The 26866-nt window shown below is 44.3% G+C and overlaps 1 protein-coding gene across 1 annotated transcript; it reads right to left on the bottom strand.

Annotated features, from left to right (window-relative positions):
• Window positions 1–211: 211 nt before the first annotated feature.
• cnpy3 (canopy FGF signaling regulator 3) lies at window positions 212–25279 on the bottom strand. The gene is made up of 6 exons (XM_083640797.1): window positions 24998–25279; window positions 21272–21398; window positions 20799–20895; window positions 17333–17455; window positions 1471–1588; window positions 212–1071 (listed from the first exon to the last, which is right to left on the bottom strand). The coding sequence occupies exons 1-6, from the start codon at window positions 25107–25109 to the stop codon at window positions 779–781; spliced, it is 870 nt and encodes a 289-aa protein (XP_083496923.1). The 5' UTR covers window positions 25110–25279; the 3' UTR covers window positions 212–778.
• Between the last annotated feature and the right edge of the window lie 1587 nt (window positions 25280–26866).

Consider the following 26866-nt stretch of genomic DNA (forward strand, 5'->3'; position numbering starts at 1 on the left):
CTCCTCTCCAACACTGCTGTCCCCGGCGCATGCCGGTGTGAATTCCCCATGTTTAAAACAGTTTTGTTGGCACAAAGGCCGTGCCCAGCCAGAAAACTAGAGACTATAGCTCCACCTCACGTTAGTCGGCTGTGCAATGGAGTGGGGCGAGGAGGAACGAATTCCACCCAAACCTAGTCCCAATTTTTTTTTTTTTTTTTATAATAACAAAATCGATCCAAATGCCACAGGATCGATTCCAATCCTTAACGATCAATTATCGATTTTCGATAATTGATGAACATCCCTAATCCAGACGACACAAGAAACCACAACTAGAAAAAATTATCTGGTTCTTAATTGTGAATATTTTATGGTTTCTTTAGTCTTCTATGACGCTGTTGGTCAGGACAGAAGACGACATTTGAGGATGTCATTATTTTGTGACATTTTGTAGACCAAACGACTAATTGATTAGTCAATAGATTAATCGATAATGAAAATAATTGTTAGTTGCAACCCTTTTGAACTGAAGACTTGGAGGCAGTTTGTAACAGTAAGAAGGACTTAAAGGAAAAACTATTCTAATTTATTTTGCACATAATCTCATGTCCTAGTTTTGTCATGTCTCAGTTTTGCAGACATTCATTTAGTTTGACAGTTATTGAAAGTTGAGTTGATTTGAGTTTACAGTTAAGTTGTGAACCATTGATGTGCATGAACGACACCACTGGTCCAAAACTTATGTGCAGTCTGTTCACTCTCCCAGAATGATCCAGGACGAGCAGCAGCCTGGGACTCACAGCTCCGTCCTCTGCCCAGGCAGAGGCACCTCGGCCTGGATCTCCTCGTCAGACGACGCCCCTGCTCCCTCCGTCCTCTCCACCGCCGCCGCTTTGGTCTTTCTCTTCTTCTTCAGCTTCTTCTCTTTCTTCTTCCTGCTGCTCTTCTCTGCGTCTGAGCCTCCTCCCTCCTCCCCGTTCTTTCCCTTTCCCTTCTTCACGCCCTTCTTCTTCTTCTTCTTCTTCCTGTCCTCGGCCATGGCCGCCGGGTCGCCTTTCTTCACCGCTTTCCACTCCTCCTTCAGGCAGGCTGGAGGGAGGGACAATGGAAATGAAGGAGGACAACATGAGAAGGGAACAGGAGAGGAGGGAGGGAGATGTATTCCCCCCAGTTCCCCTCCCCCCGAACAGGAGAGGAGAGGCACTAGTGCAGCAACCAGGACACATATTCCCCCACCGGCTTCCCACCCGCAGATTGTGCCTGTATGGCCGCCCGACCAAGACGGAGGTAACACGGGGGCTCGAACCTGTGACCCTCTTGTTGGTAGGCAGGGAATCTACCGCTACACTACCCGGACGCCCGAGTCAGCGACATTTGCATTTGCTGTTGCGATCCAGCCAAGCATGTCCATAACTGATCAAGTGTCAGATTTTTCAGTGTGTGTGTGTTTGTGGTACCTGTGTGTGTGTATGTGCGTGTGTGTGTTACCTGTGTCCTGTCCCCTCAGCACGTGTCTCTCACACAGCACAGTGGTCAGATCCTCCTCCTGGCTGCCTTTATACCAGTCCTCAATCACGTCCTCATACTGCTCCACCAGCACATCACACTGACACGCACGCACGCACGCACGCACGCACACACACACACACACACACACACACACACACACACACACACACACACACACACACACACACACACACACACACACACACACTTAAGTTAGTAAAACCATGTGACTAGATAGATATCCTAATTTTAACCCACATTTAGGTGGAAATTTCGCTGAGGGTGAAAAAGAGATGTTTCATTTCACTTTAAAGGTCCCATTCCGTGCAAAAGCTGTTTTTACTTGTAAATGCATATATACTGCTGTCAGCCCTCCCTGTAATGAGTGCTCACACGCTCAGAACTGCCACAGTTGGATTTGTCCCTATCCAGCGTCCCTCTGCAGTCTCCTCCAAGCCACACCCCCAAACGCTTCGTTTGCCCAGAGGGGAATCTGGGGGAATTGGGACGTCACTAGCTTTCTCCTGCATACTGCGCGGGTCTCTCTCACACAAGCTACCTGCACCATTTAGTCTATAGCCACAAAATTAACACTTCTAGCTGGAGCGACGCCAACTGTACGTGATCCAGCAACTGCAGAGGTGCATTCGGTAAGTCTAGGCATTTTGAGATGTCCTCTTTAGCGTAGTACCGTTATGTTAACGATAACTCGCAACCTAGCGTGCTGGTCCACAGACGCTAATCTGATTGGCCGCTGGGAGCCTGGGGCGGGCTCTCCCTCAGCGGCCAATGGGAACTGTTAGTTCTGAATATATTATAGAAACAGGCCATTCTTGGGAAGCAACGAGATGAGGAAGTGAGAACTCCGTCACAACAAACGGGGTTGCTATATTTTCAACAGATTAATCCAGAATCATGTTTTATGGACCAGAGACACACGTTTTTAAGAGGTTACAGCTGCACGAATTGGGACCTTTAATGCTTTCACCTTCACCAGATGTTTTTCCTTCTTTCTCATTTAGTTGTTATTATTATTATTATTATTATTTTTAGTTGTTATTATTTAGTTATTTCTCCCTCTAAGTGTATCGGCGGATGGAGTAGGGATGTGCGCAACTACTCGGTTTAACATTTAAAGACGAGCTGAAGCCAAAAATGATTTTTCTTTACTTTTAGTTCAAATACCTATGGAGTGCACCTATTTAATAATGTATGCAAAAGAAAATCACAAAAATCTAATTTATTTAGTTTCTCACAATTTTTTACATCAAAAGTTAATTTTTCATGATTTCATTCATAACAGTAATCTACAGTTTGCTGACCTCACATAGTACTATCAAATGTCTACCCCATTTCAACCAATCATATCAAGACATAGCAGCTGTCAATCAATCTTCATTTCAGAAGAATTTTCTCCTCCAAATGAAGGAGAAAATGGCGCCTATAGTGTCTGTAATCTGGCAGAATTCCTAGCCCATAAACTAACTAATAACTTGGCCGATTGGCCATTGGTGCCTGGATGTCTGCCCACCATCTCAAGCTGAATCTTGGTAAGACAGAGCTACTCTTCCTCCCAGGGAAAGACTGTCCTCTCACTGACCTTTCCATCTCCATTGACAACACTACTGTGTTACCCTCTCAAACAGCTAAGAACCTCAGGGTGATCCTTGACAACCAGCTGCCCAACTCGGCCTGCATCACAGCGACAGCACGCTCCTGTAGGTTCTCCCTGCACAACATCCGCAAAATCCGTCCTTTCTCATGAGGGAAGTGACACAACTCCTGCTCCAGTCACTTGTCATCTCCCGCCTGGACTACTGCAATGTTCTTCTGGCCGGCCTACCTGCCTCTAACATCCAGGCGCTTCAGCTCATTCAGAACACTGCAGCCCGTCTGGTATTCAACCAACCTGACATATTTTTTTCAAATTGGTCGAGTACTCACCGAGATAGCCTTGTTTACAGCTGGAGCAATGTGCTCTATAACAGCGGTCCCCAACCACCGGGCCGCGGACCGGTAGCGGGCCGCAACGCATTTGGTACCGGGCCGCGAGCCGGTCCATTTTTTTTTTTTTATAAACATAGGCTATAATATTTTAGGCTGTGTGTGGTAGTTAAAACATAGTTTCAAGTTGATGTTTATTTATGTTTGTAGTTGAAACAAAAACATAAATACTGTAGGGTAGGCTACATACAGTACAACACAAAAGGCTGTTATTTACCCTTTGTTGCCACCTGGTGAGTAAATATATTATGTAACTAAAACCATTATAATTGACAACCGGTCCGCAACTTTTTTTCCCATGTATCTACCGGTCCTTGGCACAAAAAAGGTTGGGAACCCCCGCTCTATACGACTCTATTCACCTTATTCACCACGCCCACTTTTTCTCTCTCCCGCGTCAACGCAATTGTATTTGTTCTTCCGGTTCAGCGCTAGTTGGCGGCCAATTCCAAAACAAAACGTCAGTATGAATGAAGTTTGGCAACATTCAGAAGCTACACTGTGGCCAACTTCAGTTACATGTTCATAGCGTTACTGCTGCGAGGAGCCGATGGCTGTACCCGGTCAGCATTTAACGTTAGTTACAAAAGCACATCGACAGTGTTTGTCATTTTTTATCCCATTTTTATCCCCCATTAGTGCAAATTTTAATTGATTTATCCTGGTTGCTGCTCCACTCTCTGCCGATCTGGGGAGAGCCGAAAACTGGCTCCATGCTTCCTCCGAGACATGGGCAGTAGCCAGCCGCTTCTTTTCACCTGATAGGGGAAGCTTCACCGGTAGGACATAACCAGGGCCCGAAATTAACTTTTTGACCCACCGGCCAGTGGCGGGTAGATGTTTTCCATATTTCTTACCGGCCCAAAAAAAAAAAAACGCATTTTTGTGTCATATATCCATATATATCCATTTTTTTCAGTACATTTCAAGTAGATAAGGTATTACGTTGAAGAATACACACTTAAATAAGAGGCCAGAGTAAAATTTGAAGCAAATTATTTTAATATATTGATTGATGATTGATTAATCAATACATGTCAAGTCAATCTTATCAATACATGTCAAGTCAATTTTGAGCTTAAATTATTGTAAAAAAAACAACGCAGCTAAAAGTAATAACTGCGACAGTCTCAGTGCACTGCAGACAGCGCACAACTTGGGCTACGGACCTTTCTCTCCCACTCACACCTGGCACCTGCGTTAACTCTCCTGCACTCGTTCTCGGCTCCGGCTTTATTGGTGGTAAGCATTTTGATTCATCTCCTCATCATACGAAATCGGCAACAAGCGCGAGCGATTGATTCATTGATTGATTCGCCCGATGTAGGCTGTCAATTTAGCAGAGGTTAAAAGACGCTTTTTACCTCCGCTAAATTGACGACTGCATTCCATTCCACTCCAGTCATGTTTGGTAGCCTATAGGGCAGAGCCAGAATGAAACAGTCTCACAAAGCACTCGTGTTAGCCAGCTGCGCACCAAAACACACATAACTATGATATCCTCATATATACTGTATCATACGAGTGTCGGCAACAAGTGCGAGCGATTGATTCATTGATTGATTGATTCGCCCGACGTAGGCTGTCAATTTACCTCCGCTAAATTGATGACTGCATTTCATTCCAGAGTCACGTTTGGTAGCCTATACGGGAGAGCCAGAATGAAACAGCCTCAGGAAGCACTCATGTTATACTACTGCACTGAAATAACGTTAATTTCAGACTGCTTCCTTGTATATTGTGGCTGGGATCAGTGCTCCGCAGCGCACTCCCAGCGTTTAACAGTCGGAAAAAGACGCTAAGGTGGACACAGGCGGCTACACACAGTTTTAATATTACATGACGACTATTTTGCGACCCGCCACGTGGCGGAGAGACGCCAAACCTAACTCGCCAAAGCTAAAATATGCCCGCCATTGGCGGGTGGCGGGCTCTAATTTCGGGCCCTGGACATAACACGTGGGAGGATCACGCTATTCCAACGAGTTCCCCTCCCTCCGAACAGGCGCCCCTAACGACCAGAGGGGGCACCACTTCAGCAACCAGGATATTGCATGTTTTGGTGTGGGGTTCCTATACAGTATGAAGGAAACCCCCATGGGGCACGGGGAGAACATGCAAACTCCACACAGAAAGGCCCTTTTTGACGACCCCACCCGGGCAGCCGGCACTCAAGGACATGCGGACTGGCACGCACTCCTTCAGCGCTCACAGCGTCCAAGGTGGGAATCGAACCCAGGACCTTCTAGCTGTGAGGTGACAGCGCTTACCACTGCGCCACCGTGCCCCCCAGTGTCGACAGTGTTTTCTCACTGCCAGGCAGTAGCCTCCTGTAGGGGTTGACAGCCGGTCACACAGCCAGCTCCTCGCTGCTCGTTAAAAATGTCCAAATAGGCGTTATTCTGATCAACTCGTCACATGAATGTTAAGTTCTCATCTGACAAAATATTAAAACTTTATAACAGTTTTTCTTTTTTTGCTTGAAAACAGCTTTTTGGCTAGTCTAAAAATGATAAAGGTAGGCAAAATCTATGTCTAAAAAAATCCATGTCTAAAACGGAAAGACGATTACAAAATGACGTCATGAAGCGTCCTTATATGTGCAAAGAATAAGGTGAATACATGAATTCTCCGGAGAGAGAAAATATGCGTGAACAGGCGAGAGAGAGAGAGAGAGAGAGAGAGAGAGAGACAGAGAGAGAGAGAGAGAGAGAGAGAGAGAGAGAGAGAGAGAGAGAGGAGCAGTCAACATGGAGGATTTCACCTCTCATCAACAGCACTGTGCGGGAGACAATTCTGCTCCTTTTTCTCTCTCTCTCCTCGCCTCTTCAAGTTCATACGCACATTTTCTCTGTCCGACAGTAAACCCCGCAGAATAATATTCATGTGTAGAGTAGTTTCCATGTTGCCAAAGACTATAATGACAGTTTGAGTCTCCCAGCGGCAAAACAAGCAGTTTTAGCTAATGTGGAATGACGGTGCACAAATGCCCGACTGGATTACACTGGTAGTTGTTTAACAAGCTGTAAACAAGGCTATCTCGTGAGTACTCAACCAATTTGAAAAAAATATGTCACGATGAGTCCCTTAGACACATACAGTGTGGAAAATAGGGTCCAGGTTGAAAAAAAAAACGAAATTTAATTTAATTCATTGAATTCTCTCATGTCACGCTTCTTCACTGGCTTCCCATCTTGGCTCACATCAAAGTCAAGACACTGGCCCCTACAGGGCAGTCCACATGACAGCCCCTCCGTATCTGCAATCTATGGTCAAGTTCCAAACATCGCCTCGCTCCTCCACCGCTACGTCGGCTCAAAAGTCGCTCGTCCTGATCGCAACTCTTCTTGGTCCTGGCGCCACAATGGTGGAATGAGCTCCCCCCTTCAGTCAGAACGGCCGAATCGCTGCCAATCTTTCGGGAGAGACTAAAAACTCACCTTTTCAGGCTCCACCTGGGCCCTTCTTGAACTAACATCTTTTAATAATAATTAAAAAAATTGTCTAACATCAGTCTATGGAGCGGAGAGAGAGAACATCTCAGCACGGTTTTGCCAGTATTCTGATCTAGTGAATGAAAATAAGGTTGTATCTATGTAGGCTGTATCAGATCAAACTGGCATATAACCAATCGACCAGAGCAATAACGTTATAGCAATGCGTAACTACCAGGGTTGGGCAGTAACTCAATACATGTAATCGGGATTACGTAATCAGATTATGGAAAATAAGTAACTATAATCAGCCAAGATTACATTCGGAAAATGTGTTTAATCAGATTAGGGATAAAACGATAACTGGTTTAATGAGTAACCATGATAAAACTCGCTTACGGTAACCGTACCGTTTCAAATTTTCATTACCATTAAAAGCCTATTACCGGGATTATAGCGCTTTGAAAAACACAGTAAATACTGTCCATCATCAACCAAAGTTAACAGTCTCCCAGACTTGGTGAAATGTTTTCAATATTTTTTTAACATTTTGAGCACATTTGAACAATACCGTGATAATACTGATAACCGTGATAATTTTGGTCACTGTAATCGTGATATGCAGGCCGAGTTGTAAAGATAACGTTACATGTTTGCGTCAGTGGAGGAAATTTAAAACATATTTCGGGGCAATTTTTGCCCCCACTTTTTGGGGGCAGTTAAAAAAAGTAATTAATGCATAATGTTGCTAAAGTTTATTGCACTGGTTCCCAACCTTGGGGTCGTTATGTTTACGATGGAAAGTGAAGGGAAATATTTTCTAATAGATAATTAGATCAATCACCTAAACGCTATAAAACTTTTCAAACATATTTAATTGGAGGATGATGTTTTCTTTGTTGTGTTTGATTTTAAGATGAAAATAAAAGCGCCGAGCAACGCGCAAACACACACACACACACACACACTCCATCTCTCTTTCCTTCTCTCTCTCTCTCCTTCTCTCTCGGAGAGAGAGGTCTCCTCCGAGCAGGTCTCCTCCGAGAGAGAGAGAGAGGGAAATTTGAGACCTGCTGCAGACGGGACACGCCCACACAGTCCGCGGGAGAAAATACACTCTAAAATCGAATTGATTCTCATGACTTTTGCCATGACTGTCAAACCTAAATTTATATACTTTGCGACGTTCATCATCGTTCAAATTTGGCTGGTGGCTTATTAACATAGGTTCCTGTGATGTGATGAACTCAAAATGCTAAATAATAAAAAAAAAAATCTGGTTTCCAGGGACTTTAAGTCCAAATCGCCATTTGAGGCAAATTGGAAGAAACTCCATCAAGGCATTCCTGAGATATCGCGTTAACAAGCTTGGAAATGGCGTTCGAGAGGTCACAGTGACCTTGACCTTTGACCACCAAAATCTAATTAGTTCATGCTTGAGTCCAAGTCAATGTTTGAGGCAAATTTGATGAAATTCCGTCAATGCATTCCTGAGATATTGGGTTAACAAGCTTGAAAATGGCGTTCGAGAGGTCACAGTGACCTTGACCTTTGACCACCAAAATCTACTGTAATTAGTTCATGCTTGAATCCAAGTCAATGTTTGAGGCAAATTTGATGAAATTCCGTCAAGGCATTCCTGAGATATCGCGTTAACAAGCTGGAAAATGGCGTTTGAGAGGTCAGTGACCTTGACCTTTGACCACCAAAATCTAATCAGATCATCCTTGAGTCTAACTCGATGTTTGAGGCAAATTTGATGAAATTGCGTCAAAGCATTCCTCAGATATCGCGTTAACGAACATCGGACGGACGGGCGGACGTACGTACGTACGGACGGATGGACGTACAGACGTTCAACCCGGATCCATTATGCCTCCGGCCTGACTATCGCCGGCGGAGGCATAATAATGTGCTCAGTGTTTTCTTACGTCTAGACTAGTCAATGAGTCTAAGGTCACTTTCACATATAAGCTCGGTGTGATTCGGGAGGGTGAAGTTGCAACATTGTCTAATTTTTCATTTGGTCCGGTTCGCTTTCACACACGCAATTTGCCAAGCGCACCAAACTTTCTGAACAATGTCATGTGGTCGATACGGTCACTCATCTATTGGACAGAATATAGAGGGGAAATCTCTCCTCTTCTGCCGTCTTGCCTGCTGAGGGCTGACTGCACACAAGTGAATCCACGAAACACCACTTTTGCGATCTTGGGATTTCTGGTTTTACTTTGGTGTTACTATCAAATAAATATTTTACAAGAATGCACCCAATATGAGCAGCAGATGAGGCAGCGAGCTGTTGGGTCCAACATCATTCTGCAGATGAGACGAAGCGAGCGAGGGAGGCGCAGTGTTTTGCTTCCTTCTACCACCTTCTACTCATGATGCACTGCCTTTCCTATATTTGCTCTTGGGTTTGGTTTAGGGATGTCAACGGTTAACCGTTAACCGCCGAGAAGCACACACACAGCTGAACACCTGCTGCAGCCACAGTGAAGTGAGCGCACTGACTGCCCCGCCCCTCTGCTGCTCCTGTCTGAGCACACAGCTCAGATGTGCTCGGTGACCATTTCAGAATGATTAACACACCCAGCGAAACAATCAGCTCATACATGTTCTATAGTTTTGTTAACTCCGTGTGTGCTGTCATTACTTCTTCACTGTCTCATTCGGTCTAACTCTCTCCCTCCCTCTCTGCATGTTCATCATGCACACGCATGCATACGCTCGCACTCAATGATGAAACAGTAGTTTTTACCGTGTTACAAAAATGACATGAAGCGGTCGAATTGACGATTGAAAAGTATCAATTAACGTTAGTCTTTACTGTCCAACACATGGCAGTTCGGAGAAATTGTTTCACAACAAGAGACTGCGTGCGGAGTGCGGACTCGTTTTTATAATTTATTGTATACTCGTATACAATTTATTGTATACTCGTATATATACTCGTTTTTATCATTTATCTGCGAACCTCCCTGAGGACATCATCGGGAGGACGACTGGCGGGACCAGACGAAGGAAGAGGGGCCAGAGAGGAGGCGTAAGGCAACGTCTCTGCAGAAGGGAAAACAAGCCCCCACTACCTTCCATCATTTTAACACGTTCACTGCCAACGACGTGTTAACACGTTTTCAGAATCCAGCTGTTGACTGCCAACGACGTGTTAACACGTTTTCAGAATCGATTTTTTTTTTTTGACGGTGGGATGTGCATCTAACCCTTTTACATCTCTTATATAAGTATTGGACGTGTACAACGTGTACAACCCATTCCACCGACCCACTAAGTGGCGACAAGGAAGGAGGAAGGCAAGCAAAAAGCAGTGTGACGAAGCCATTCTCATGAAAATGGATTGGCGAAAACGCTTTCGTTTTCGCGCTGATTGCTGGCAGTGCGGGATTGCAAATTTGCATAATATATTACGGATGGAACACACTTTGAAACACGCAGCATAAATATGACCAGAATCGCAAAAGCTTCATCAAAGCTCTCAACCAAAACTCCAAGAAGCGAGCGAGTCCAACCAGACTTCCTCAAAGAGCGGCCGCGCAGACAGGCAGCAGCAGCAGCAGCAAAGCAGTGAGACTGGTGACAAGCTTGTGACACGGCGCTGCAGCCAAGAAGAACGCCCACGGAGGGAGGAGTTGGAAGCAGAGGGGAGTTTCCTGCTGTTATGGAGGAAATTACTGTTCAAAACTATTGTTTAGGTCTTACTGATGCCAAAAATGAATGGTTAAAGTGACTGTTCTATCGAATTTCACAAAAAGCCGTTTATCTCTGAATATTTTTTCTGACGCTGAAACCATGCTGTATTCAACTGCTAATGCTTACATAACTACTAACTCTACAAACTAACTCTTTTAGACAGAGAAAGCACACATTCTATTAGTTCTTTTTAGATGATTGGTGTTCACGAAGTCCTAACAGAAAAGAATCCTCGGCTCTTGTGAAATGAGCCAGAATCCTCAAAAAAAAACCTGGCAGAACCTACCTACTAGGGATGTCAATTTTCGGTTAATTTCACTTTCGATTAACCGACGCTAATAATCGATTAACCTATCGGTTAATTCATAATTTTTTAATATTAAAAAAAAAAAAAAAAAAAAAAATTTTTTTTTTTTTTTTGTCTATTTACTCAATGAACTCATGCCCAAACAAGGCGTGTCTATTTAGATGCTGAAATGTTAATGCTTTTTGTGTTAGAATTTCTAACACAAAAAGCATTAACAAGCATTAACAAAAAGCATCAACATTTCAACACAAATTCTTTTTGTGTTAGAATTTCTAACACAAAAAGCATTAACATTTCAGCATCTAAATAGACACGCCTTGTTTGGGCATGAGCTCATTGAGTAAATAGACAAAAAAAAAAAAATAATATTAACTGATAGACCGACAGCAATAACCGAACAACGACGTTAGCGACGGTTAATCGATTAACGGTTAACCGTTGACATCCCTACTACCTACAGCATTGAAAAACGGCTGGCAGTCAATGTGTTAAGTAACGTGCGTTCCATACGCAGCAAAATTGACGAGCTCCGTGTAAACACAAGATTCTGTCACGAGTACAGGGAGTCGAGCATGATGGTGTTTACAGAATCGTGGCTGCGTCAAGACACTCCTGACTCCATGCTGGAGCTGGAGGGCTTTTCCACCATACGGGCCGACCGGGAGGCTTCGTCTGGGAAGACGAGAGGCGGAGGCATCTGCATGTTTGTGAGTAACAGATGGTGCAGCCAGTACACCGTTAGAGACAAATACTGTGACCCAGACATCGAACTGCTCTGCCTCTCCCTGCGACCGTTTTATCTCCCGAGGGAGTTTGGGAACATTATTATTTGTGCTGCTTATGTTCCTCCCAGTGCTAATGCTGCTAGAGCAGCTAAACGTCTGGCTGACTGTGTCCACTCGCAACTGCTACGTACTCCTGGGGCCCCTGTGTTCCTGCTGGGGGATTTTAATCATTGTAGACTTGAGCCAGCTTTTCCAGGTTTTTATCAGTATGTCAAATGCGGCACGAGGAATAGCAGTGTATTAGACAAATGTTATGGTAACATCAAAAGCGCTTACAGAGCGAAACCACTTCCTCCTCTTGCTAACTCTGATCACTCCACTGTTTTCCTCTTGCCAACTTACAAAACGGTGTTGAAGTCTAGCAAGCCGCTGCCCAAAACTGTGCTGCAGTGGACAGAGGATAGTGTGGAGACACTAAAAGGGTGCTTCTCATGCACGGACTGGAACATCTTCAATAACTTGGAGTTAAATGAGGCAACAGAGACAACCTCCGACTACATAAACTTCTGTATCGACAACGTGGTCCCAAAAAAGAACATTGTCCACTTCCCCAACAACAAATCATACATCACAAAGGATGTTAAAGCATGCATCAACAAAAAGAAAAATGCTTTCAAAAATGGGGACAGGGGGTGTGTGGCCGCAGCCCAAAAAGAACTGAACGAGATGCTGAGGAAGGCCAGAGGGCGTCACCGGGCTGCTCTGGAGGAGAGTGTCTCCACTATGAACTCTAAGAGGTTATGGGAGTGCATGAAAAGTATTACAAATATGAATCCTAACCGTAAGCACATTGTCACTTTAAATGATCTGGAGAGAGCTAATGAGTTGAATGATTTCTTTCTTAGATTTGATTCCGACTCGGCAGCGGATCTTAATTCTGATTTTAATTAAGTTGTTTTTCCCTCTTGTAGCGACTCTGACCGTCTGGTTATTGACCCACTTCAGGTACAGAGCATCTTTAGCGAGGTAAGCAATAAGAAATCCACAGGGCCTGACGGCCTGCCAGCTTTCGTGCTAAAATCCTGTTCTGAAGAGCTTACAGCTGCCTGGTGCCCGATCTTTCAACAGTCAATAGATAGTCACACTGTTCCTGCTCTGTGGAAAAAATCATTGATTATTCCTGTTCCCAAAGTATCTTGTCCTGCTGTGAATAAGGATTTCAGACCTATCGCTCTCACATGTGGGGTTATGAAATGTTTCGAAAGAGTGATAGTCAAACAACTTAAAACAGAAATGACTCCCTGTATGGACCCCTTACAATTATCTTACAGGGAGGGACGAAGCACAGAGGATGCTGTTGTCTGTGTGACTCACTTAATTAGTAAGCACCTAGACTCAGACCCCAAAGCTTATGCACGCGTTTTATTTGCTGATTTTAGCTCAGCGTTTGACACACTCCGACCCCTGCTGCTAGTTCAGAAGTTAGTTAAGATGAACATAAATCCGTTCATCATCAAATGGTTTTATTCTCTTTTAACAGAGGACTCAACAGGTCAAGGTTAATTCCTCCCTCTCCAATGTCAAACACTGCAGTACCGGCGCCCCCCAGGGGGGGGTGAGCTCGCCCTTTCTTTTTACTGCGTATACAAACGACTGTAGGAACTGCGATCCTAGTAACTTTGTCATTAAGTTCTCTGACGACACCCTTATCTTAAGTTTGTTGAAGGGAGACGACTGCCCTTCTGTCTACCACAGTGAAATTGACTCCTTTAAAGACTGGTGCGAGAGGAATCACCTCATTTTAAACATAAATAAAACCAAAGAAATGATCGTCGATCCGAGAACAGTTAGGGTTCATGACCCCGTGCTCATAGGGGGCAGTGCGATCGAGCAGGTCAGCTCGTATAAATATCTGGGGATCCAAATGGACCACCTGGTAAAATGGGATGTCCATGTAGACTACCTTTGCGCCAAATTAGCGCAACGCCTGCACTTCCTACGCAGACTCAGACTATTTGGTGTGAGCACAACTATCATGTCCACCTTTTATAATGCTGTGTTGGAAAGCCTGATTAGATATGGCATGGCGGCTTGGTTTGGGTCTCTGACCGTCCAGCTCAAAGCAAGAATTCTAAAAATAGTCCACACAGCCTTGAAAGTGATTGGAAAGAATGAATCGGCGACGCTACAGTCCATCTTTGAGAAAAAGGTGATCAGCCTGGCTCACAAAGTCCTGAATGACCCTTCTCACATTTTATTTTCGGAATATGAGCTGCTACCATCCGGGAGAAGATTCAGAGCTAGCAAACACAGGAGCAATCGCTATAAGCTCTCCTTTCTCCCCACCTCAATTGCACTGTTGAACAAACAGCCTGCTCTTCCCCCGGGTGTAGCACTCCAGTTAGGTTAGGTAGGTAGTCTGGTAGAAGCTGTATTTATAGTCTGGTTTGTTTGGTTATGTTTTTTACCGCTCTTTCCTTGGTCTTATTCTCTAACCTCTTAATCCCATTTTTATTGGTTTATTCTTTTACTCTTTTATTCTTTTATCAAATCCGCTGCCGATTTTGATTTGTTTTAATTTTAATTGATTTGATTTGATTTTTATTCGATTTCTATTTGTATGATTTTTATGGTATTATGGTTTTATTGCTTATTTTATTCTTCCCTTATTAACTGGTTTGAATGATTTAAACACACTATGCAATAGGGCATGTGCAATCTTCGAAATAGTGCAATCTTGTGTCTAGCTGGCACTCTTTCTGTGGTGAAGTGCAATGCTGTGACTGTGACCGTGTTTGTTTTTGTTACTGTGTCTGTAACACCGATGTTGGTACTAGCACTTTTTGCCCAAGACAAATTTCCCTCCAGGGACAATAAAGTTTATCTCATCTCTCTCATCTCATCTCATAATGTTGTGGAGCCCTGCAAGACACAGAGAGCACAGCCCTCGTCGCGTGTGTGAAGAGAGAGAGCGAACGGGTGAGACAGAAGCAAACAATTTTTTGCAGATCTCAAAAGCAGGTAAACCACTGTGGGATTAGTGAGACTATTGCTAAAAGAGAAGATACTGTAGTGATGCGCACTTTGTCAGTGCGCCCTCGCCTGCAGCCTGGGCTGTCATCCGCTCAAACAGTACTTCACGGGGCGGCTGCGTGTCAATTGACCTGTCCTTAATATGCAAAGCGTGGGCTCTAAGCAGTATAGCCTATCGGAGGAATGTTTTTGTTTAGATGGCTGGAGGATTCAACTTGTCTTCTCGTTTTGTTAACTCATTCATGGCCATATACGTCTTTAACGTCTTATCAGGAGTGTGCCTCCCAGCCAAATGCGTGTTTGACGTGTTTTTGTTTTTATTAGTGCAGCGCGTAGTTCAAAGACTTCCCCAGCCTGTGACATGGTATCAGGTCCCTGGCCTCAAAGACAAGCCGACAACACGTGATCAAACAACTACCCCAGCGGTTGTTTTGAAATGGAGGAGGAGGAAATAACAGAAAACGGAGAAACGCTTCCTTGTTGCAGAGTAGGAGAAACGCCATTGAAACGCCCCTCGGCGCGCTGCACGAGCTGGTCGCCTTGCTGCAGGGCAGCGAACCTGGATGAGTTGTTCGCGGTAGTCAAACCCGTGAGCAACATGATCGATCCTGGTCCACACCGGACCCCGTTCCTGTGTCCCAGCCCGAAAGAGACGAGACGGAGTCACAACTTGAGGAGGAGGAGAACGACAGACATGATTTCCAGAGCGCATTTGCGCCGTGCAAAGACCCGCCGGGATTACATTGAAAGTGACTATAGGCTCTTTCAAACACAGATCACGCAAAATTGTAGTTCGGGAAGCCCGTAAAGCTTGGCAGCCTCGCCACAGAAATTGCTTTCACACAGAGCCAAGCAGCACGGCCACTTTCCATGTCGAGGGCGAGGAAGACTGGACTCCAATGCGACAGGACCCTGATGATCTCGCGGTAAGGAGTCATTTTGTTGTTGATATATATGCATTGCCAACGATGCAGAGGCAGAGGAGGCTAGACGCTGATCTCAGACCATTTTGGTGTTCTCCTCCTATGCTAATTTGCGGGAAGATCAATAGTGTTCCCTGGGAAGGAGGTGCGATCCAGCAGCAGCTGTGGACAGAACTCTCTCTCTCAGTGTTGATGTCATCAGTGATGTCACTTGAGAATTGTGATGTCATCAGTGATGTCACTTGAGCAAATTGTGATGTCATCAGTGATGATGTCATCATCGATGTCACTCGAGCAACTGTGATGTAGTATGAGCCGACGGCACACAGTTGCACGATGGCACCTAGGTGGGTGGGCGGTGTCTGTCTGTCTGTAGCGCACGTGATTCCTAGTAATCCAAAATTGTCTCGTTGGCTAAAAGGGGTGTGGTGGGGGGAGGGGGTGCATGGAAGGGGGGGAGGGTGCAAATTTCGAAACACACACTCATCTTTCGCCGAAGATTGAAAACTCCTTTTCTTTTTTCTTTTCAACTTTTTATTTTAGTTTTCAGTTACTCTACTGCTGCAAGGGTGTATCTGTGTAGATGATGTTCCACAGTTGATTCCACTAATGTTGACAGAATGTGACATTGTAAGTCGCTTTGGATAAAAGTGTCTGCTAAATGACGAAATGTAATGTAAAGAGACACACATGGGCCCCACGCACACACACACATTCACACTCACTCACACTGAGTAAACCGTATTGTTGAATGTAAAAAAAGCACTTCATGTATATATATATATATTATTTTTTTTGTCATTTGTGTCATAACGAATAGTATTTACATGTCTGATGTCAATACAGTTCAAAATAAAAGAATTGAGAGCGAGTTCTGCCTGAGATTGTGTCCTTTACAAAAATGCCTTTTTCTCCAATTTCTCTTCTCAGAGAGACCTTTTTGGTGAAAACAGGGTGTATATAAATGGCTATAAGTAGAGTACAGAACATGCTAAAAGCTCACTTTTTTTTCTGGTGAACCCAGAGACGTACATCTTCATTTTGAGGTATTGCAAATCACTTTGGTGCTAATAGATAATTTACTGTGGGTCTTGAATGATGACCAACAATTATGAAAATCTTTGGCCTGAGCTAAATATTGGCAGTCCTAAACTGGCCATGAATGAGTTAATGTGTTTTTTTTCTGCTTGTAGAAAAATAAACGCTTTCTAATTTAAAAAAAATCAAGCATTTGTTGTGGTAATGATTTAATGGGGCACAGACAGTAAAATAGTAATAATAATTTTAATCTTCTCGATTAACCGACAATTGTCGGCTAATGAAGGTCGGTTGTCGGTCAAGAAAAATTATGATTTTCGACATCCCTAGTTTGGTTCCGTTTGCTTTCACATCACAAACGAACCGCGCTAGAGTTCACTTGCAAACGAACCGAGACCCACGTTTTCAAGCGGACCAGAGTTCACTTGTTTGTTCCGCAACAGAGTTCGTTTGCGCTTTCACACCACCCCAAACGAAGCGCACTATCCGAGGAAATGAACTCTGGTGCAGCTAAAGCGGACCAAACAGCTTATATGTGAAAGCGACATAAATTACACTTTTCGTTTAACCAACAGGAAAATGAGTTGCTAGGAACATCCCTAAGCTGGATTTAGACGTCTTGTCATGAAAGCAAGTTGGACGTATGGATGGGGATATGAAGCTTACCTGCTTCTTGAGGTCGGCGACCTCGGCTGACGTCTCGTTCCACAGCTCGTAGGGAATGTCCATGACCACCTTCACTCCTTTATTCACCAGACCATGCAGAGTGGAGAAGGTCTCTGACATGCCCTGAGAGGGGGAGGGGGGAGAAAGAGATGCTCATTTGAAATGCTTACATTTCCTCTGTGGGGTTTCCAGGACTTGGGCTGCCTGTGAACAGCTCGTTGTCTTATTGCGTCATCTTTTATTACTTTTATTTGGATAGTTCCGGCTCTTGATTATGATTGGCTGAGCCACCTTTGATCTGTGAAATAAATCTATAAAGCCACACCTGTGGCTGAATCACAGTATTACATGCGCCAAACAGTGTCTGTGTGATTATAATACATGTTTAATAAATCATAAAATAATTTATTCAACCTTACCACGTAGGCTATATGTAGTAACCACTTTATTAGTCTGACTCACTAGAGTCGGAGCCAAGGGAAATCCCTTTCTGCTCCCAGCGTGTCGCTCTCAAATGCCTCCGTTCTTGTTGTTGTGAAACAACAACAACGCTAGCTAGCTAGCAAGCTACACGCTGAAAATGGCAGGTTTTAATGAAGATTTGGATTGTGCAATAAAGCAGGCCTGCTTGCTACTTTCAGTGATGATGGTTGTAAAGATAACGGAGCATTTGGACTCTCTGCCGCGCTGGAACAGCGGGAAACGGAGACCGTTTTATAAAAGCAATAAACCCCCTGAGGCTGCGATGATGTGTACAGCTAAGAGCTGTTTAGACACAACAGCTATGATTTGAAATTGTGTACATCATTGTTGAGGCTTAAAGAAGCCTTAAAAAGTAAAATAATTCAGGATTATAATTTACAGTAAATTCTGTCTTTCTATTCTTTATTTTGCTGCAGATATTCTGTTTTTTTTCTAATGGATTAGATATAGCTTTATTGTCCTCAAAGAGGAAATTCTTTTTCACGGGCGGTGCGTACAGAAACACAAACATTAGGGACATAAATGGGTACAGAGAAACAACACTTAAGACAATGGAGTAGCCGAGCAGAGACAAAGACAAAAGCACATCACATGGTAAGCAGGAGAGAGGGGTTACGGTTATGTATTTAGGGTTTTTATGGCAGTTGGGACAAAGCTTTTTCCAAAACGGGCCTTTTTGCACAGAGGCTGTCTATATCTACGGCCAGAGGGGAGGAGGGTGAAGTGCTGGTGGAGTGGGTGGTCTGGGTCATGTGTGATGGTGCGTGCTTTACGAGATATGGATGAGGTGACACAGTCAGATAGGTTGGGAGTGGTGATACCGATGAGTTTACTGGCTAAGTGTGTTATTTTTAGGAGTTTATTCTTATTGGTGACTGTGAGCATGTGGAAGTAACAGATGGTGCAGTAGAGGAGAACCAGTTCAACAATGCTGTGATACAGGAGGAGAAGAAGGTGGGGTTGGACTGAGAGGTGACGTAGTTTACGGATGGCTGTGAGTCTCTGTTGGCAACGTTTATAAATGTCCATAGTGTGCTGATTGAAAGTGAGTTTATTGTCTATAGTAATTCCAAGGTATTTGAAGGAGTCCACCACCTCTACCTTCTGTCCGTTGATGGTGAGACTGGGGGGATGGGCCGGTGTTTTGGGGGGGCTGAATAGTAGTTCTTTGGTTTTTGGGATGTTAAGGTGGAAAAAGTTATTGTCGCACCATGTGCAGAAGTGTGATATGGAGTGATGGTAGGCGGAGAGAGAGTCCTGGTCATTGAGCAGTGCGAGGATGGCTGTGTCATCTGCATACTTGAAATAAAGGGTTGTGCTGGATGGGCTTAGACAGTCATTTGTGTAGAGGATGTAGAGAAATGAACTGAGTACACACCCCTGTGGAGCGCCGGTGTTGAGGATGATGGTGAGTGATAGTAAATTGTTAATCCTTACTGCCTGTGGTCTGTTGGAGAGGAAGTTATAAATCCAGTGGATGAGTGGTGATGGAACTTGAAGTTGCTGTAGCTTTTTGATTGTCTGATGGCGCTGGATTGTATTGAAGGCGGAGCTAAAATCAATAAAAAGCAGTCTGGCATAGTTCCCGGGAGTGTCCATGTGTTGCAGAAGACTGTGCAGGAGACAGGCTACTGCATCATCTGTGCTTCTTCCTTGCCTGTATGCAAATTGGAGGGGATCTAGGAAAGGTGAGATGAATGGAAGGATGATGTTTTGGACCAGTTTCTCAAAGCATTTCATTATGACGGAGGTAAGAGCTACGGGCCTGTAGTGGTTTAACTCTGATGGGCGTGGTTTCTTAGGAACAGGGATGACAGTTGATGTTTTCCATATGACCGGGATTGTTGAAGTACGGAGTGATCTGAGGAAAAGGGAGTGAAGGATGGGTGTTAGTTCCTGAGCGCAGTTTTTCAGGAGACGACCTGGAATTCCGTCCGGCCCGGGAGCCTTATTAGGTTTGCACCTAATAAGTTGGTGGTAGACGTCCCGCTTGGTTAGGAGGGACTCATAATCCATCTCATGGGGGGGCAGAGAATCCAGGAGGGTTTCACACTCTTCTGTGTAATCAGAGGTGTCAAAGCGAGCGTAGAAATTGTTGAGGTTATTAGCAAAGGTGATGGGGTCTGATACACAGGTGGTTTGTTTGGTGGCTTGTCCAGTGAGAGTCCTGACTCGTTGAAAAGCTTGTTTGGTGTTCATGTTTGCAAATTCCTGTTCCAGTTTATTTTTGTAGTTTAATTTTGCCTTGAAAATTGTGTTTTTTATGTCCCGATTGATCATCTTAAGTCCTGCAAAGTCATTCTGTTTAAATGCATGTTTTTTCTTGTTGAAGAGATTATACAGGATAGGCAAACAATAAGCCTTGGCTTCAGCCTATTGCTTTTTTCGGTCATTGATTGTGTAAATTGTATTTGTGTGAAATGGTTTGATATGTACATGTATGATGTTGTTCTCTTGCTGTATATTCCCACAAACTGTTACATTTTGTTTGTGGTTCATTATAACCTATGACCGAAAATAAACCATTCATTCATTCAGTCATTCAAGAGCTGTTTAGACACTCCAGTAATTTTACAACAGCTAAGAGCTGTTAGAGACTCCAAACGTAAAATGAGTGTAAAGCACAGTCATTTACATTAGATTACATTACATTACATTACGTCATTCGGCAGACGCTTTTATCCAAAGTGACTTACAATAACACATTTTTGTCAGCAATAGAGCTTAATACTTTATTATTGAGTGGGAAACACTGTGAGCGGCATCCTACACACGAGGTTATTATTATTTATTATTTATTTAAAACGGTGAACGACACACGCTTTGATAAAGAAAGAGTCACTCTGTGAGTAAAACTTAAAAAGTAAATTTCTCAAAACTGAAGGTAATCAACTCCTGTTGACTGCTGACATTATGAACACACACACACACACACACACACACACGCACACACACACACACACACACACAGACACACACAGACCTTGGCGAAGCGGTTGCTGCCTTGTCTCTCCTTGTGCAGGTTGTAACCCATCAGCCTCTGACACACGTTCTCTACAACCTCAATGAACCTGAGGTCTCTACAGAGAGAGAGGGAGACAGAGAGAGAGAGGGAGAGAGAGAGGGAGAGAGAGAGAGGAGAGAGAGGGAGAGAGAGAGAGGAGAGAGAGACAGAGAGAGAGAGGGAGAGAGAGGGAGGGAGAGGGAGAGAGAGAGAGAGGGGGAGAGAGAGAGGGGGAGAGGGACGGAGAGGGGAGAGAGAGGGAGGGAGAGAAAGAGGGGAGGGAGAGAGACTTTTAAGACTTACTAAGACTTTTTAAAGACCTGCAGAGATATCAATAAGGTGTCATACATATTTGGATTATGGATCTCTCTCTCTTTCTCTCTCACACACACACACACACGCACTCACACACACAGACACACACACACACAGAGACACACACACACACGTACGATTTGACGTATTTGATGGGCGGGGTTCCCTTGTCGTCGATGAAGCGGTAGTTGGTCTCGATGAGCTCCTTGGTCTTCGCCGTCTCCTCGAACGCAGACTTCATCTCAATACTGACAAACTTACAGACTGAGAGAGAGAGAGAGAGAGGAGAGAGAGAGAGAGGAGGGAGAGGGGGAGAGATGGGAGAGAGAGAGAGAGGAGGGAGAGGGGGAGAGATGGGAGAGAGAGAGGGGGAGAGGGGAGGCGGGAGAGGGAGGGGAGAGATGAGAGAAAGAATGGGGGCAGAGAGTGGGAGGAGGGAGATGGGAGACAGGGGGAGAGAGAGAAGCAGGGGGAGAGAGAGAGATATGGGTGACATATATGAGTTGTGGTAGAAAGAGGAAACAGGTGTATTTAACAGCAGAGAATTATTCATGAGAAAACAGAACTGAGTCAAAAAAAAGAGGAAAGTGAAGATTTAGATGTTTCACTTCTGCCTTCTAACTAACAGCTTGTTCCACTGCAACAACATGGCTGCAGCCTGCTTCACTCACCTCTTTCACTTCCCACACAATTCACACATTTTGTGTCTAAAAGGCAGGGAGTAACACAGGTGAAAGCAAAACAATCATGAGGGTTTCCAACTTCCAATCCATTTAGGTGTTCCAGTGCCGGGGCCTTTGTTCATGTTTTGCCTGCACCTGTGTTACTTCCTGCCTTTATTATGAGATTCGGGAAAACTCCCGAGACTGTTGGCAGTAGCTCCCAATATTTTTCTGATTTATTTGACATTCAAAATGACGTTTTGAGCCCTCACAGGCTCGACAGCGTCACGCATTTTGCTGAATCTCATGAAGTCACGATTTTGACTCAGCACCTGGAAAAGGGATGTGCTTGTGTGTACTTATGACTTCCTGCATTTTAGACACAAAATGGATGAATTGGGTGGGAAGTGAAAAAGGTTAATTGCTTTCGATATCAACAACCGGCGAAGCGATTTCAAAGCTGATGAGCTTATTGGAAAGAGGGTTAGGGGTCAGGGTTAGGGGTCAGGGGTCAGGGTTAGGGTAACCCTACCCCTAACCCTGCTGCTCAGTTTCATATCACTATAAAATCAATATAACGTGTCAGCTGGTCAGACTGTGAGCCATTTGAACAATCGCTTTGGGCTCTGGTAACGTGTGGGCATAAAACTTGTCATTATTTTTTGACATTTTATAAACAAAATAATTGATTACTCCAAAAAGTAATAAATCAATAATGAAAATAACAATTAGTTGCAGCCCTAAAACCCACCTAAATTGTATTTCCTCATTTGCTGTGCCCGCCCACTTTTTTTTAGACTGACATAAATGTGTTCAGGTGAGTCATGTAAATAAACAGGATATTTTGAGGTGAAAGTGTGATTGTTTTCCTGGGAACATCAGTGATGTGTATTTTGGCTGCTGGCATTTTGTTTGTATTGCGTTGGACTGGAGGACAGTTTACACAGCTTTTCATTTAGTGCTACGTCGTCACCACAAGCACAGGTCACCAAAACCTGTTTGGAAATGGCAAAACGTCAAGTCTTCAGTCATCACTGTATGGCTACATTTCAGTTTTTGAAACCTTTTTTTAAACTACTTTCAAGAAGTTATATTATTACTGTATGTAGACTTTTCTTTGTGAAAGAAAGTAAAGGTGTGAAAGTAAACGTCAATCAAATCAAAAATCACTGCTGTATCTCAGGATAACACTAAATATTAGTGATGCGCGGGTCAGGTTTTTTTAAGGCCCGCCCCAACCCAACCCGTCATTGGAGCCAGCCCGCCCCGCCCGCCCCGTTAAATATCTGAAAATTCCGAACCCAACCCAACCCAGCAGCCCGCAACGGCCAATTTAATGTAATATGTCTCCGGCCGCAGGAGGAGCACAGCAGAGCTTCCAAGGTGTGCAAAGCAGCTAATAACTCTGTCTCTCTCCCCCCTCTCTCTCTCTCTCTCACACACACACACGCTGCCCTGCGCGACAACAGTTGTAGCCTAGGCCTGCTCTGGATGAGTTGCGCTGCTGCTTTCATGTCGGTCTTTCTTCAATTAATCCATGGTCTTCAGATAGCGTGACCCACTACGCTTCCCGTGTTTCAAATGGAGGTAGCAGGTAGAGGTAGGAGGCAGGCTACAGAAACAGTTCTTATTCTTACCCATTTATTTTAATTACCTCATGCGCTCTCAATTGGCCATGTTGCAATAGTGGGCTAAACGTAGTAGTGCAGCAGGTGCGCACACGGCACACGGCTTACAGATACGGCTAGACTCGCTGTCTGATTTCTTTTAATTACCTCATGCGCTCTCAATTGGCCATGTTGCAGTAGTAGGCTACTAAACTAGTGCAGCAGGTGCGCACACGGCTTGCAGATACGGCCAGACTCGCTGTCTGATTTCTTTTAATTACCTCATGCGCACTCAATTGTTCACAGCCTACTCACGTTGCAGTAAAGTTGACAAATAGATCACAGTCGAGTCCACAACAGAAAATCTGCGGTGGCATTATATGGACACTTCAAATAATAATTACAGCGAATAATCCTTCCAAAATGTTTGTTTTGAGAGCACATAGGCTACCTCATTGAAGCGTTTATTTACTCCATGTAGGCTATAGAGAGTGCAGCAGGAGTCTGTCTGATTGTGTGTACCTACATGTGAGAGAGAGTTCACGTCTTTAAGGTTAATTACTCTGCGTGTTTCATTGCTCTAAATTATTTAATAATGTTGCTTTGTCACGTTCTGAGCCTGCCCCGCCCGCACCCGCGATATTTTCATAATTTGCCAACCCAGCCCGCCTGCGGGGCGGCCCAGCCCGCGGGACCCGGCGGGTTCTGGGTGACCCGCGCATCACTACTAAATATACAACATGAAACTTTAACTCTACCACTATAAATGCAGTCCAACTCTGTGAGGTCCAAGGAGATTCGGACGTTGTGTAGTTTAATAGCCAGATTGCAGGACCTATAAACATGTTTACTATCCAATCAATAGCATTGTGAGGCTGAACAACAGGACCCATTGACTATGCAAATGTGATCTTAAAAAACATACAGATTTATTATTATTATTATTATTATTATTATTATTATTATTATTATTATTATTGACAGCTAAAAGTGATGTAATTTTGCAACAGAGGGTTCTTAGACATTACTATATTTACCTGCAAATAGTGCTGAGCAAGGCCTTGAATATAACATAATATACTTAACATCATAGTGGAATCTCTGACATGTTTGCGTATAAAGACATGTTAGTGACAGCATGCTAGTTCACTTTATGGATGGATATAAACCAGGGTTCATTCTGAATCTGCTACTCTTGCATCCAAGACCAACAGCAGCTCTTTGCTCATCGTCACGGACCAACTGCAGCAGTGTTCCACCATGTTTCATATCAAACGCCACGAAAAACATCTTCAATGTGATAACATTGAGTCTTAAGGGAGTCCATCATCAGAGAGGATGTTGTTGTTTGATACGACTTGATACAGGAAGTGGCTGTGAGGAGACAGTACAGACAGAGTACACTATGGTTTTACACTGAAAGCTAGCCTCAAAACAGTCAAATCCACAGTGTGGTTTTGGACTGTTGGTGTGGCATTGGGCTTAAGGAAATAAATTAAACTCTCCCTCGTTTTGCTGGGGGGGCCCTGGGAGCCCCTTCAGGGACCCCTGGAGGCCCGCAGACCCCGCTTTGGGAAGCACATGGCACCGTTACCTTCACATTTGTTGGGCAGATGAACCCACTCGTCGTCTCCCTCGGTCTTCTGTGCTGACTGAACCCAGGAGCCGAGCAGCAACAGCGTCAGACACGCCGCTAACATCATCATCCTGTATGTCGGGTTTAACGGTCGGTCTCCCTGCAACGGCTATTTCACTAGTGTCTGTCTATTCTATTCTATAACGGCCGTGTAACGGCTGTTTATTGAGTTGAAAAGGCCTCTCCGCGTCTACATGTCGCTGAATGCACAGCAACACCGCTGCAGTGGTGCTAGTTCGCTCTTCTGTTGTCTGCACTGAGCTCGCTCACTTCCGCGTTGGGACGCTGCGGCGCACGACCAATGCGCACGACGCACGCGACGCACTGGGCCAATCGGAGAGGGAGAAGTGGCAGTTTACACCAGAGAGGAGGAAAATGAAGAAGAGGTGTCACTCTGCCCCTTCAGGCCCGGCTCCTCCTGGAGGAAGTCTGTGATGAGTCTCGCGTTGAGGCTACGTAGCAGCCTACACTACTACTACAACTACACTGATGCAGTTTGGTGAAGATTATCTTACTGAACACAAACTTCACTGCTTCATAAACCACAGACCTCATTTTCATGCATTTACCCGAAATTCCCATACAAAAATCCCAAATGCATTTTACACCTACGACCCAGGAAGTGCGGGGACTTCTGGGTAAGCCTACAAAAATGCGTCACCGGTCATCATCCCATACGTCAACTGCTCTTGTCAACACACCATCTTTGGCTTCAGTGTCACCAACCATGTGTGGCAATTTCTAATTACATCCAACAGGGGGAGCCAGATACTCAAAGTGTATCGGCTGAGTGGATAAAACAGACCAATCACTTCCTATAAATCCTTTACTATTCTATAGCCTATCACATTCTAGCATTTTATATCAGTTGGATTGTACTTGCTGGGCCGTCTTATCTGATGTATTTAGGGCCGTCTTATCTGATGTATCAATCTATCTATCTATCTGTCTGTCTGTCTGTCTGTCTGTCTGTCTGTCTGTCTGTCTGTCTGTGTATCTCTGTGTGTGTGTGTGTGTGTGTGTGTGTGTGTGTGTGTGTGTGTGTGTGTGTGTGTGTGTGTGTGTGTGTGTGTGTGTGTGTGTGTGTGTGTGTGTGTGTGTGTGTGTGTGTGTGTGTGTGTGTGTGTGTGTGTGTGTGTGTGTGTGTGCGCGCGTGTGTTTTGTCTGTCTGTCTTTTCTGGAGTTGCAAGATGTGCCATTGCTCCGATCGCTTCCAAAGTTGTCCAGTGTGTTGTGTCAATCAACTTTTATTATCAGACACAAGGTCCATAGAAAAACACATACATGAACAACACTTAAGAAAAATAAAACACACAAGAAATAATTAAGATCTATAGAATGCACCTATACCAATAGGACCAGATTCGTGAGTTGTATCTCACAGCACTAAACACAGGGTTGGTTAGCAGTACTATGATGGCATTCTGGGACACATTTAGTCTGCCGATAAATTTGATAAATTTGTCTCTGTACGCACATCCAAAACAAGACACATCTTACTTTTAGTTAAAACATTGGCAGTGGGCTCTGTCTGTCAGTGTCAGTCACGATTTGTGACGGAAGTGATGTCATCAGTGATGTCACTTGACAAATGTGATGTGATCATCAGTGATGCCACTCGAGCATAGAGAGACCCTTTTCACAGGGGCCATTTTGTGTCGAAAAGGCAGAATAAACACAGGTGCAAGCAAAACACTAATGAGGGTTTCCAAATTCCAATCATGGAAGTTTGAAACCCTCATTAGTGTTTTGCTTGCACCTGTTTACCCTGCCTTTTCGACACAAAATGGCCCCCGTGAGAAGGGCCTATTGTGATGTCATCAGTGA

This window comes from Poromitra crassiceps, assembly GCF_964638095.1.
Source record: "Poromitra crassiceps genome assembly, chromosome: 7".
In the NCBI taxonomy this organism is placed as follows: domain Eukaryota; kingdom Metazoa; phylum Chordata; class Actinopteri; order Beryciformes; family Melamphaidae; genus Poromitra; species Poromitra crassiceps.

What these genes read in the sequence shown, in the direction of transcription:
- cnpy3 (XM_083640797.1), bottom strand. Translation starts at nt 25,109, where the DNA reads ATGATGATGTTAGCGGCGTGTCTGACGCTGTTGCTGCTCGGCTCCTGG. An exon ending in CCCATCAAATACGTCAAATC is followed by an intron (nt 20,896 to 21,271) that starts GTACGTGTGTGT and finishes CTCTCTCTGTAG; the next exon opens with AGACCTCAGGTTCATTGAGG. An exon ending in TCGCCGACCTCAAGAAGCAG is followed by an intron (nt 1,589 to 17,332) that starts GTAAGCTTCATA and finishes CGTGCGTGTCAG; the next exon opens with TGTGATGTGCTGGTGGAGCA.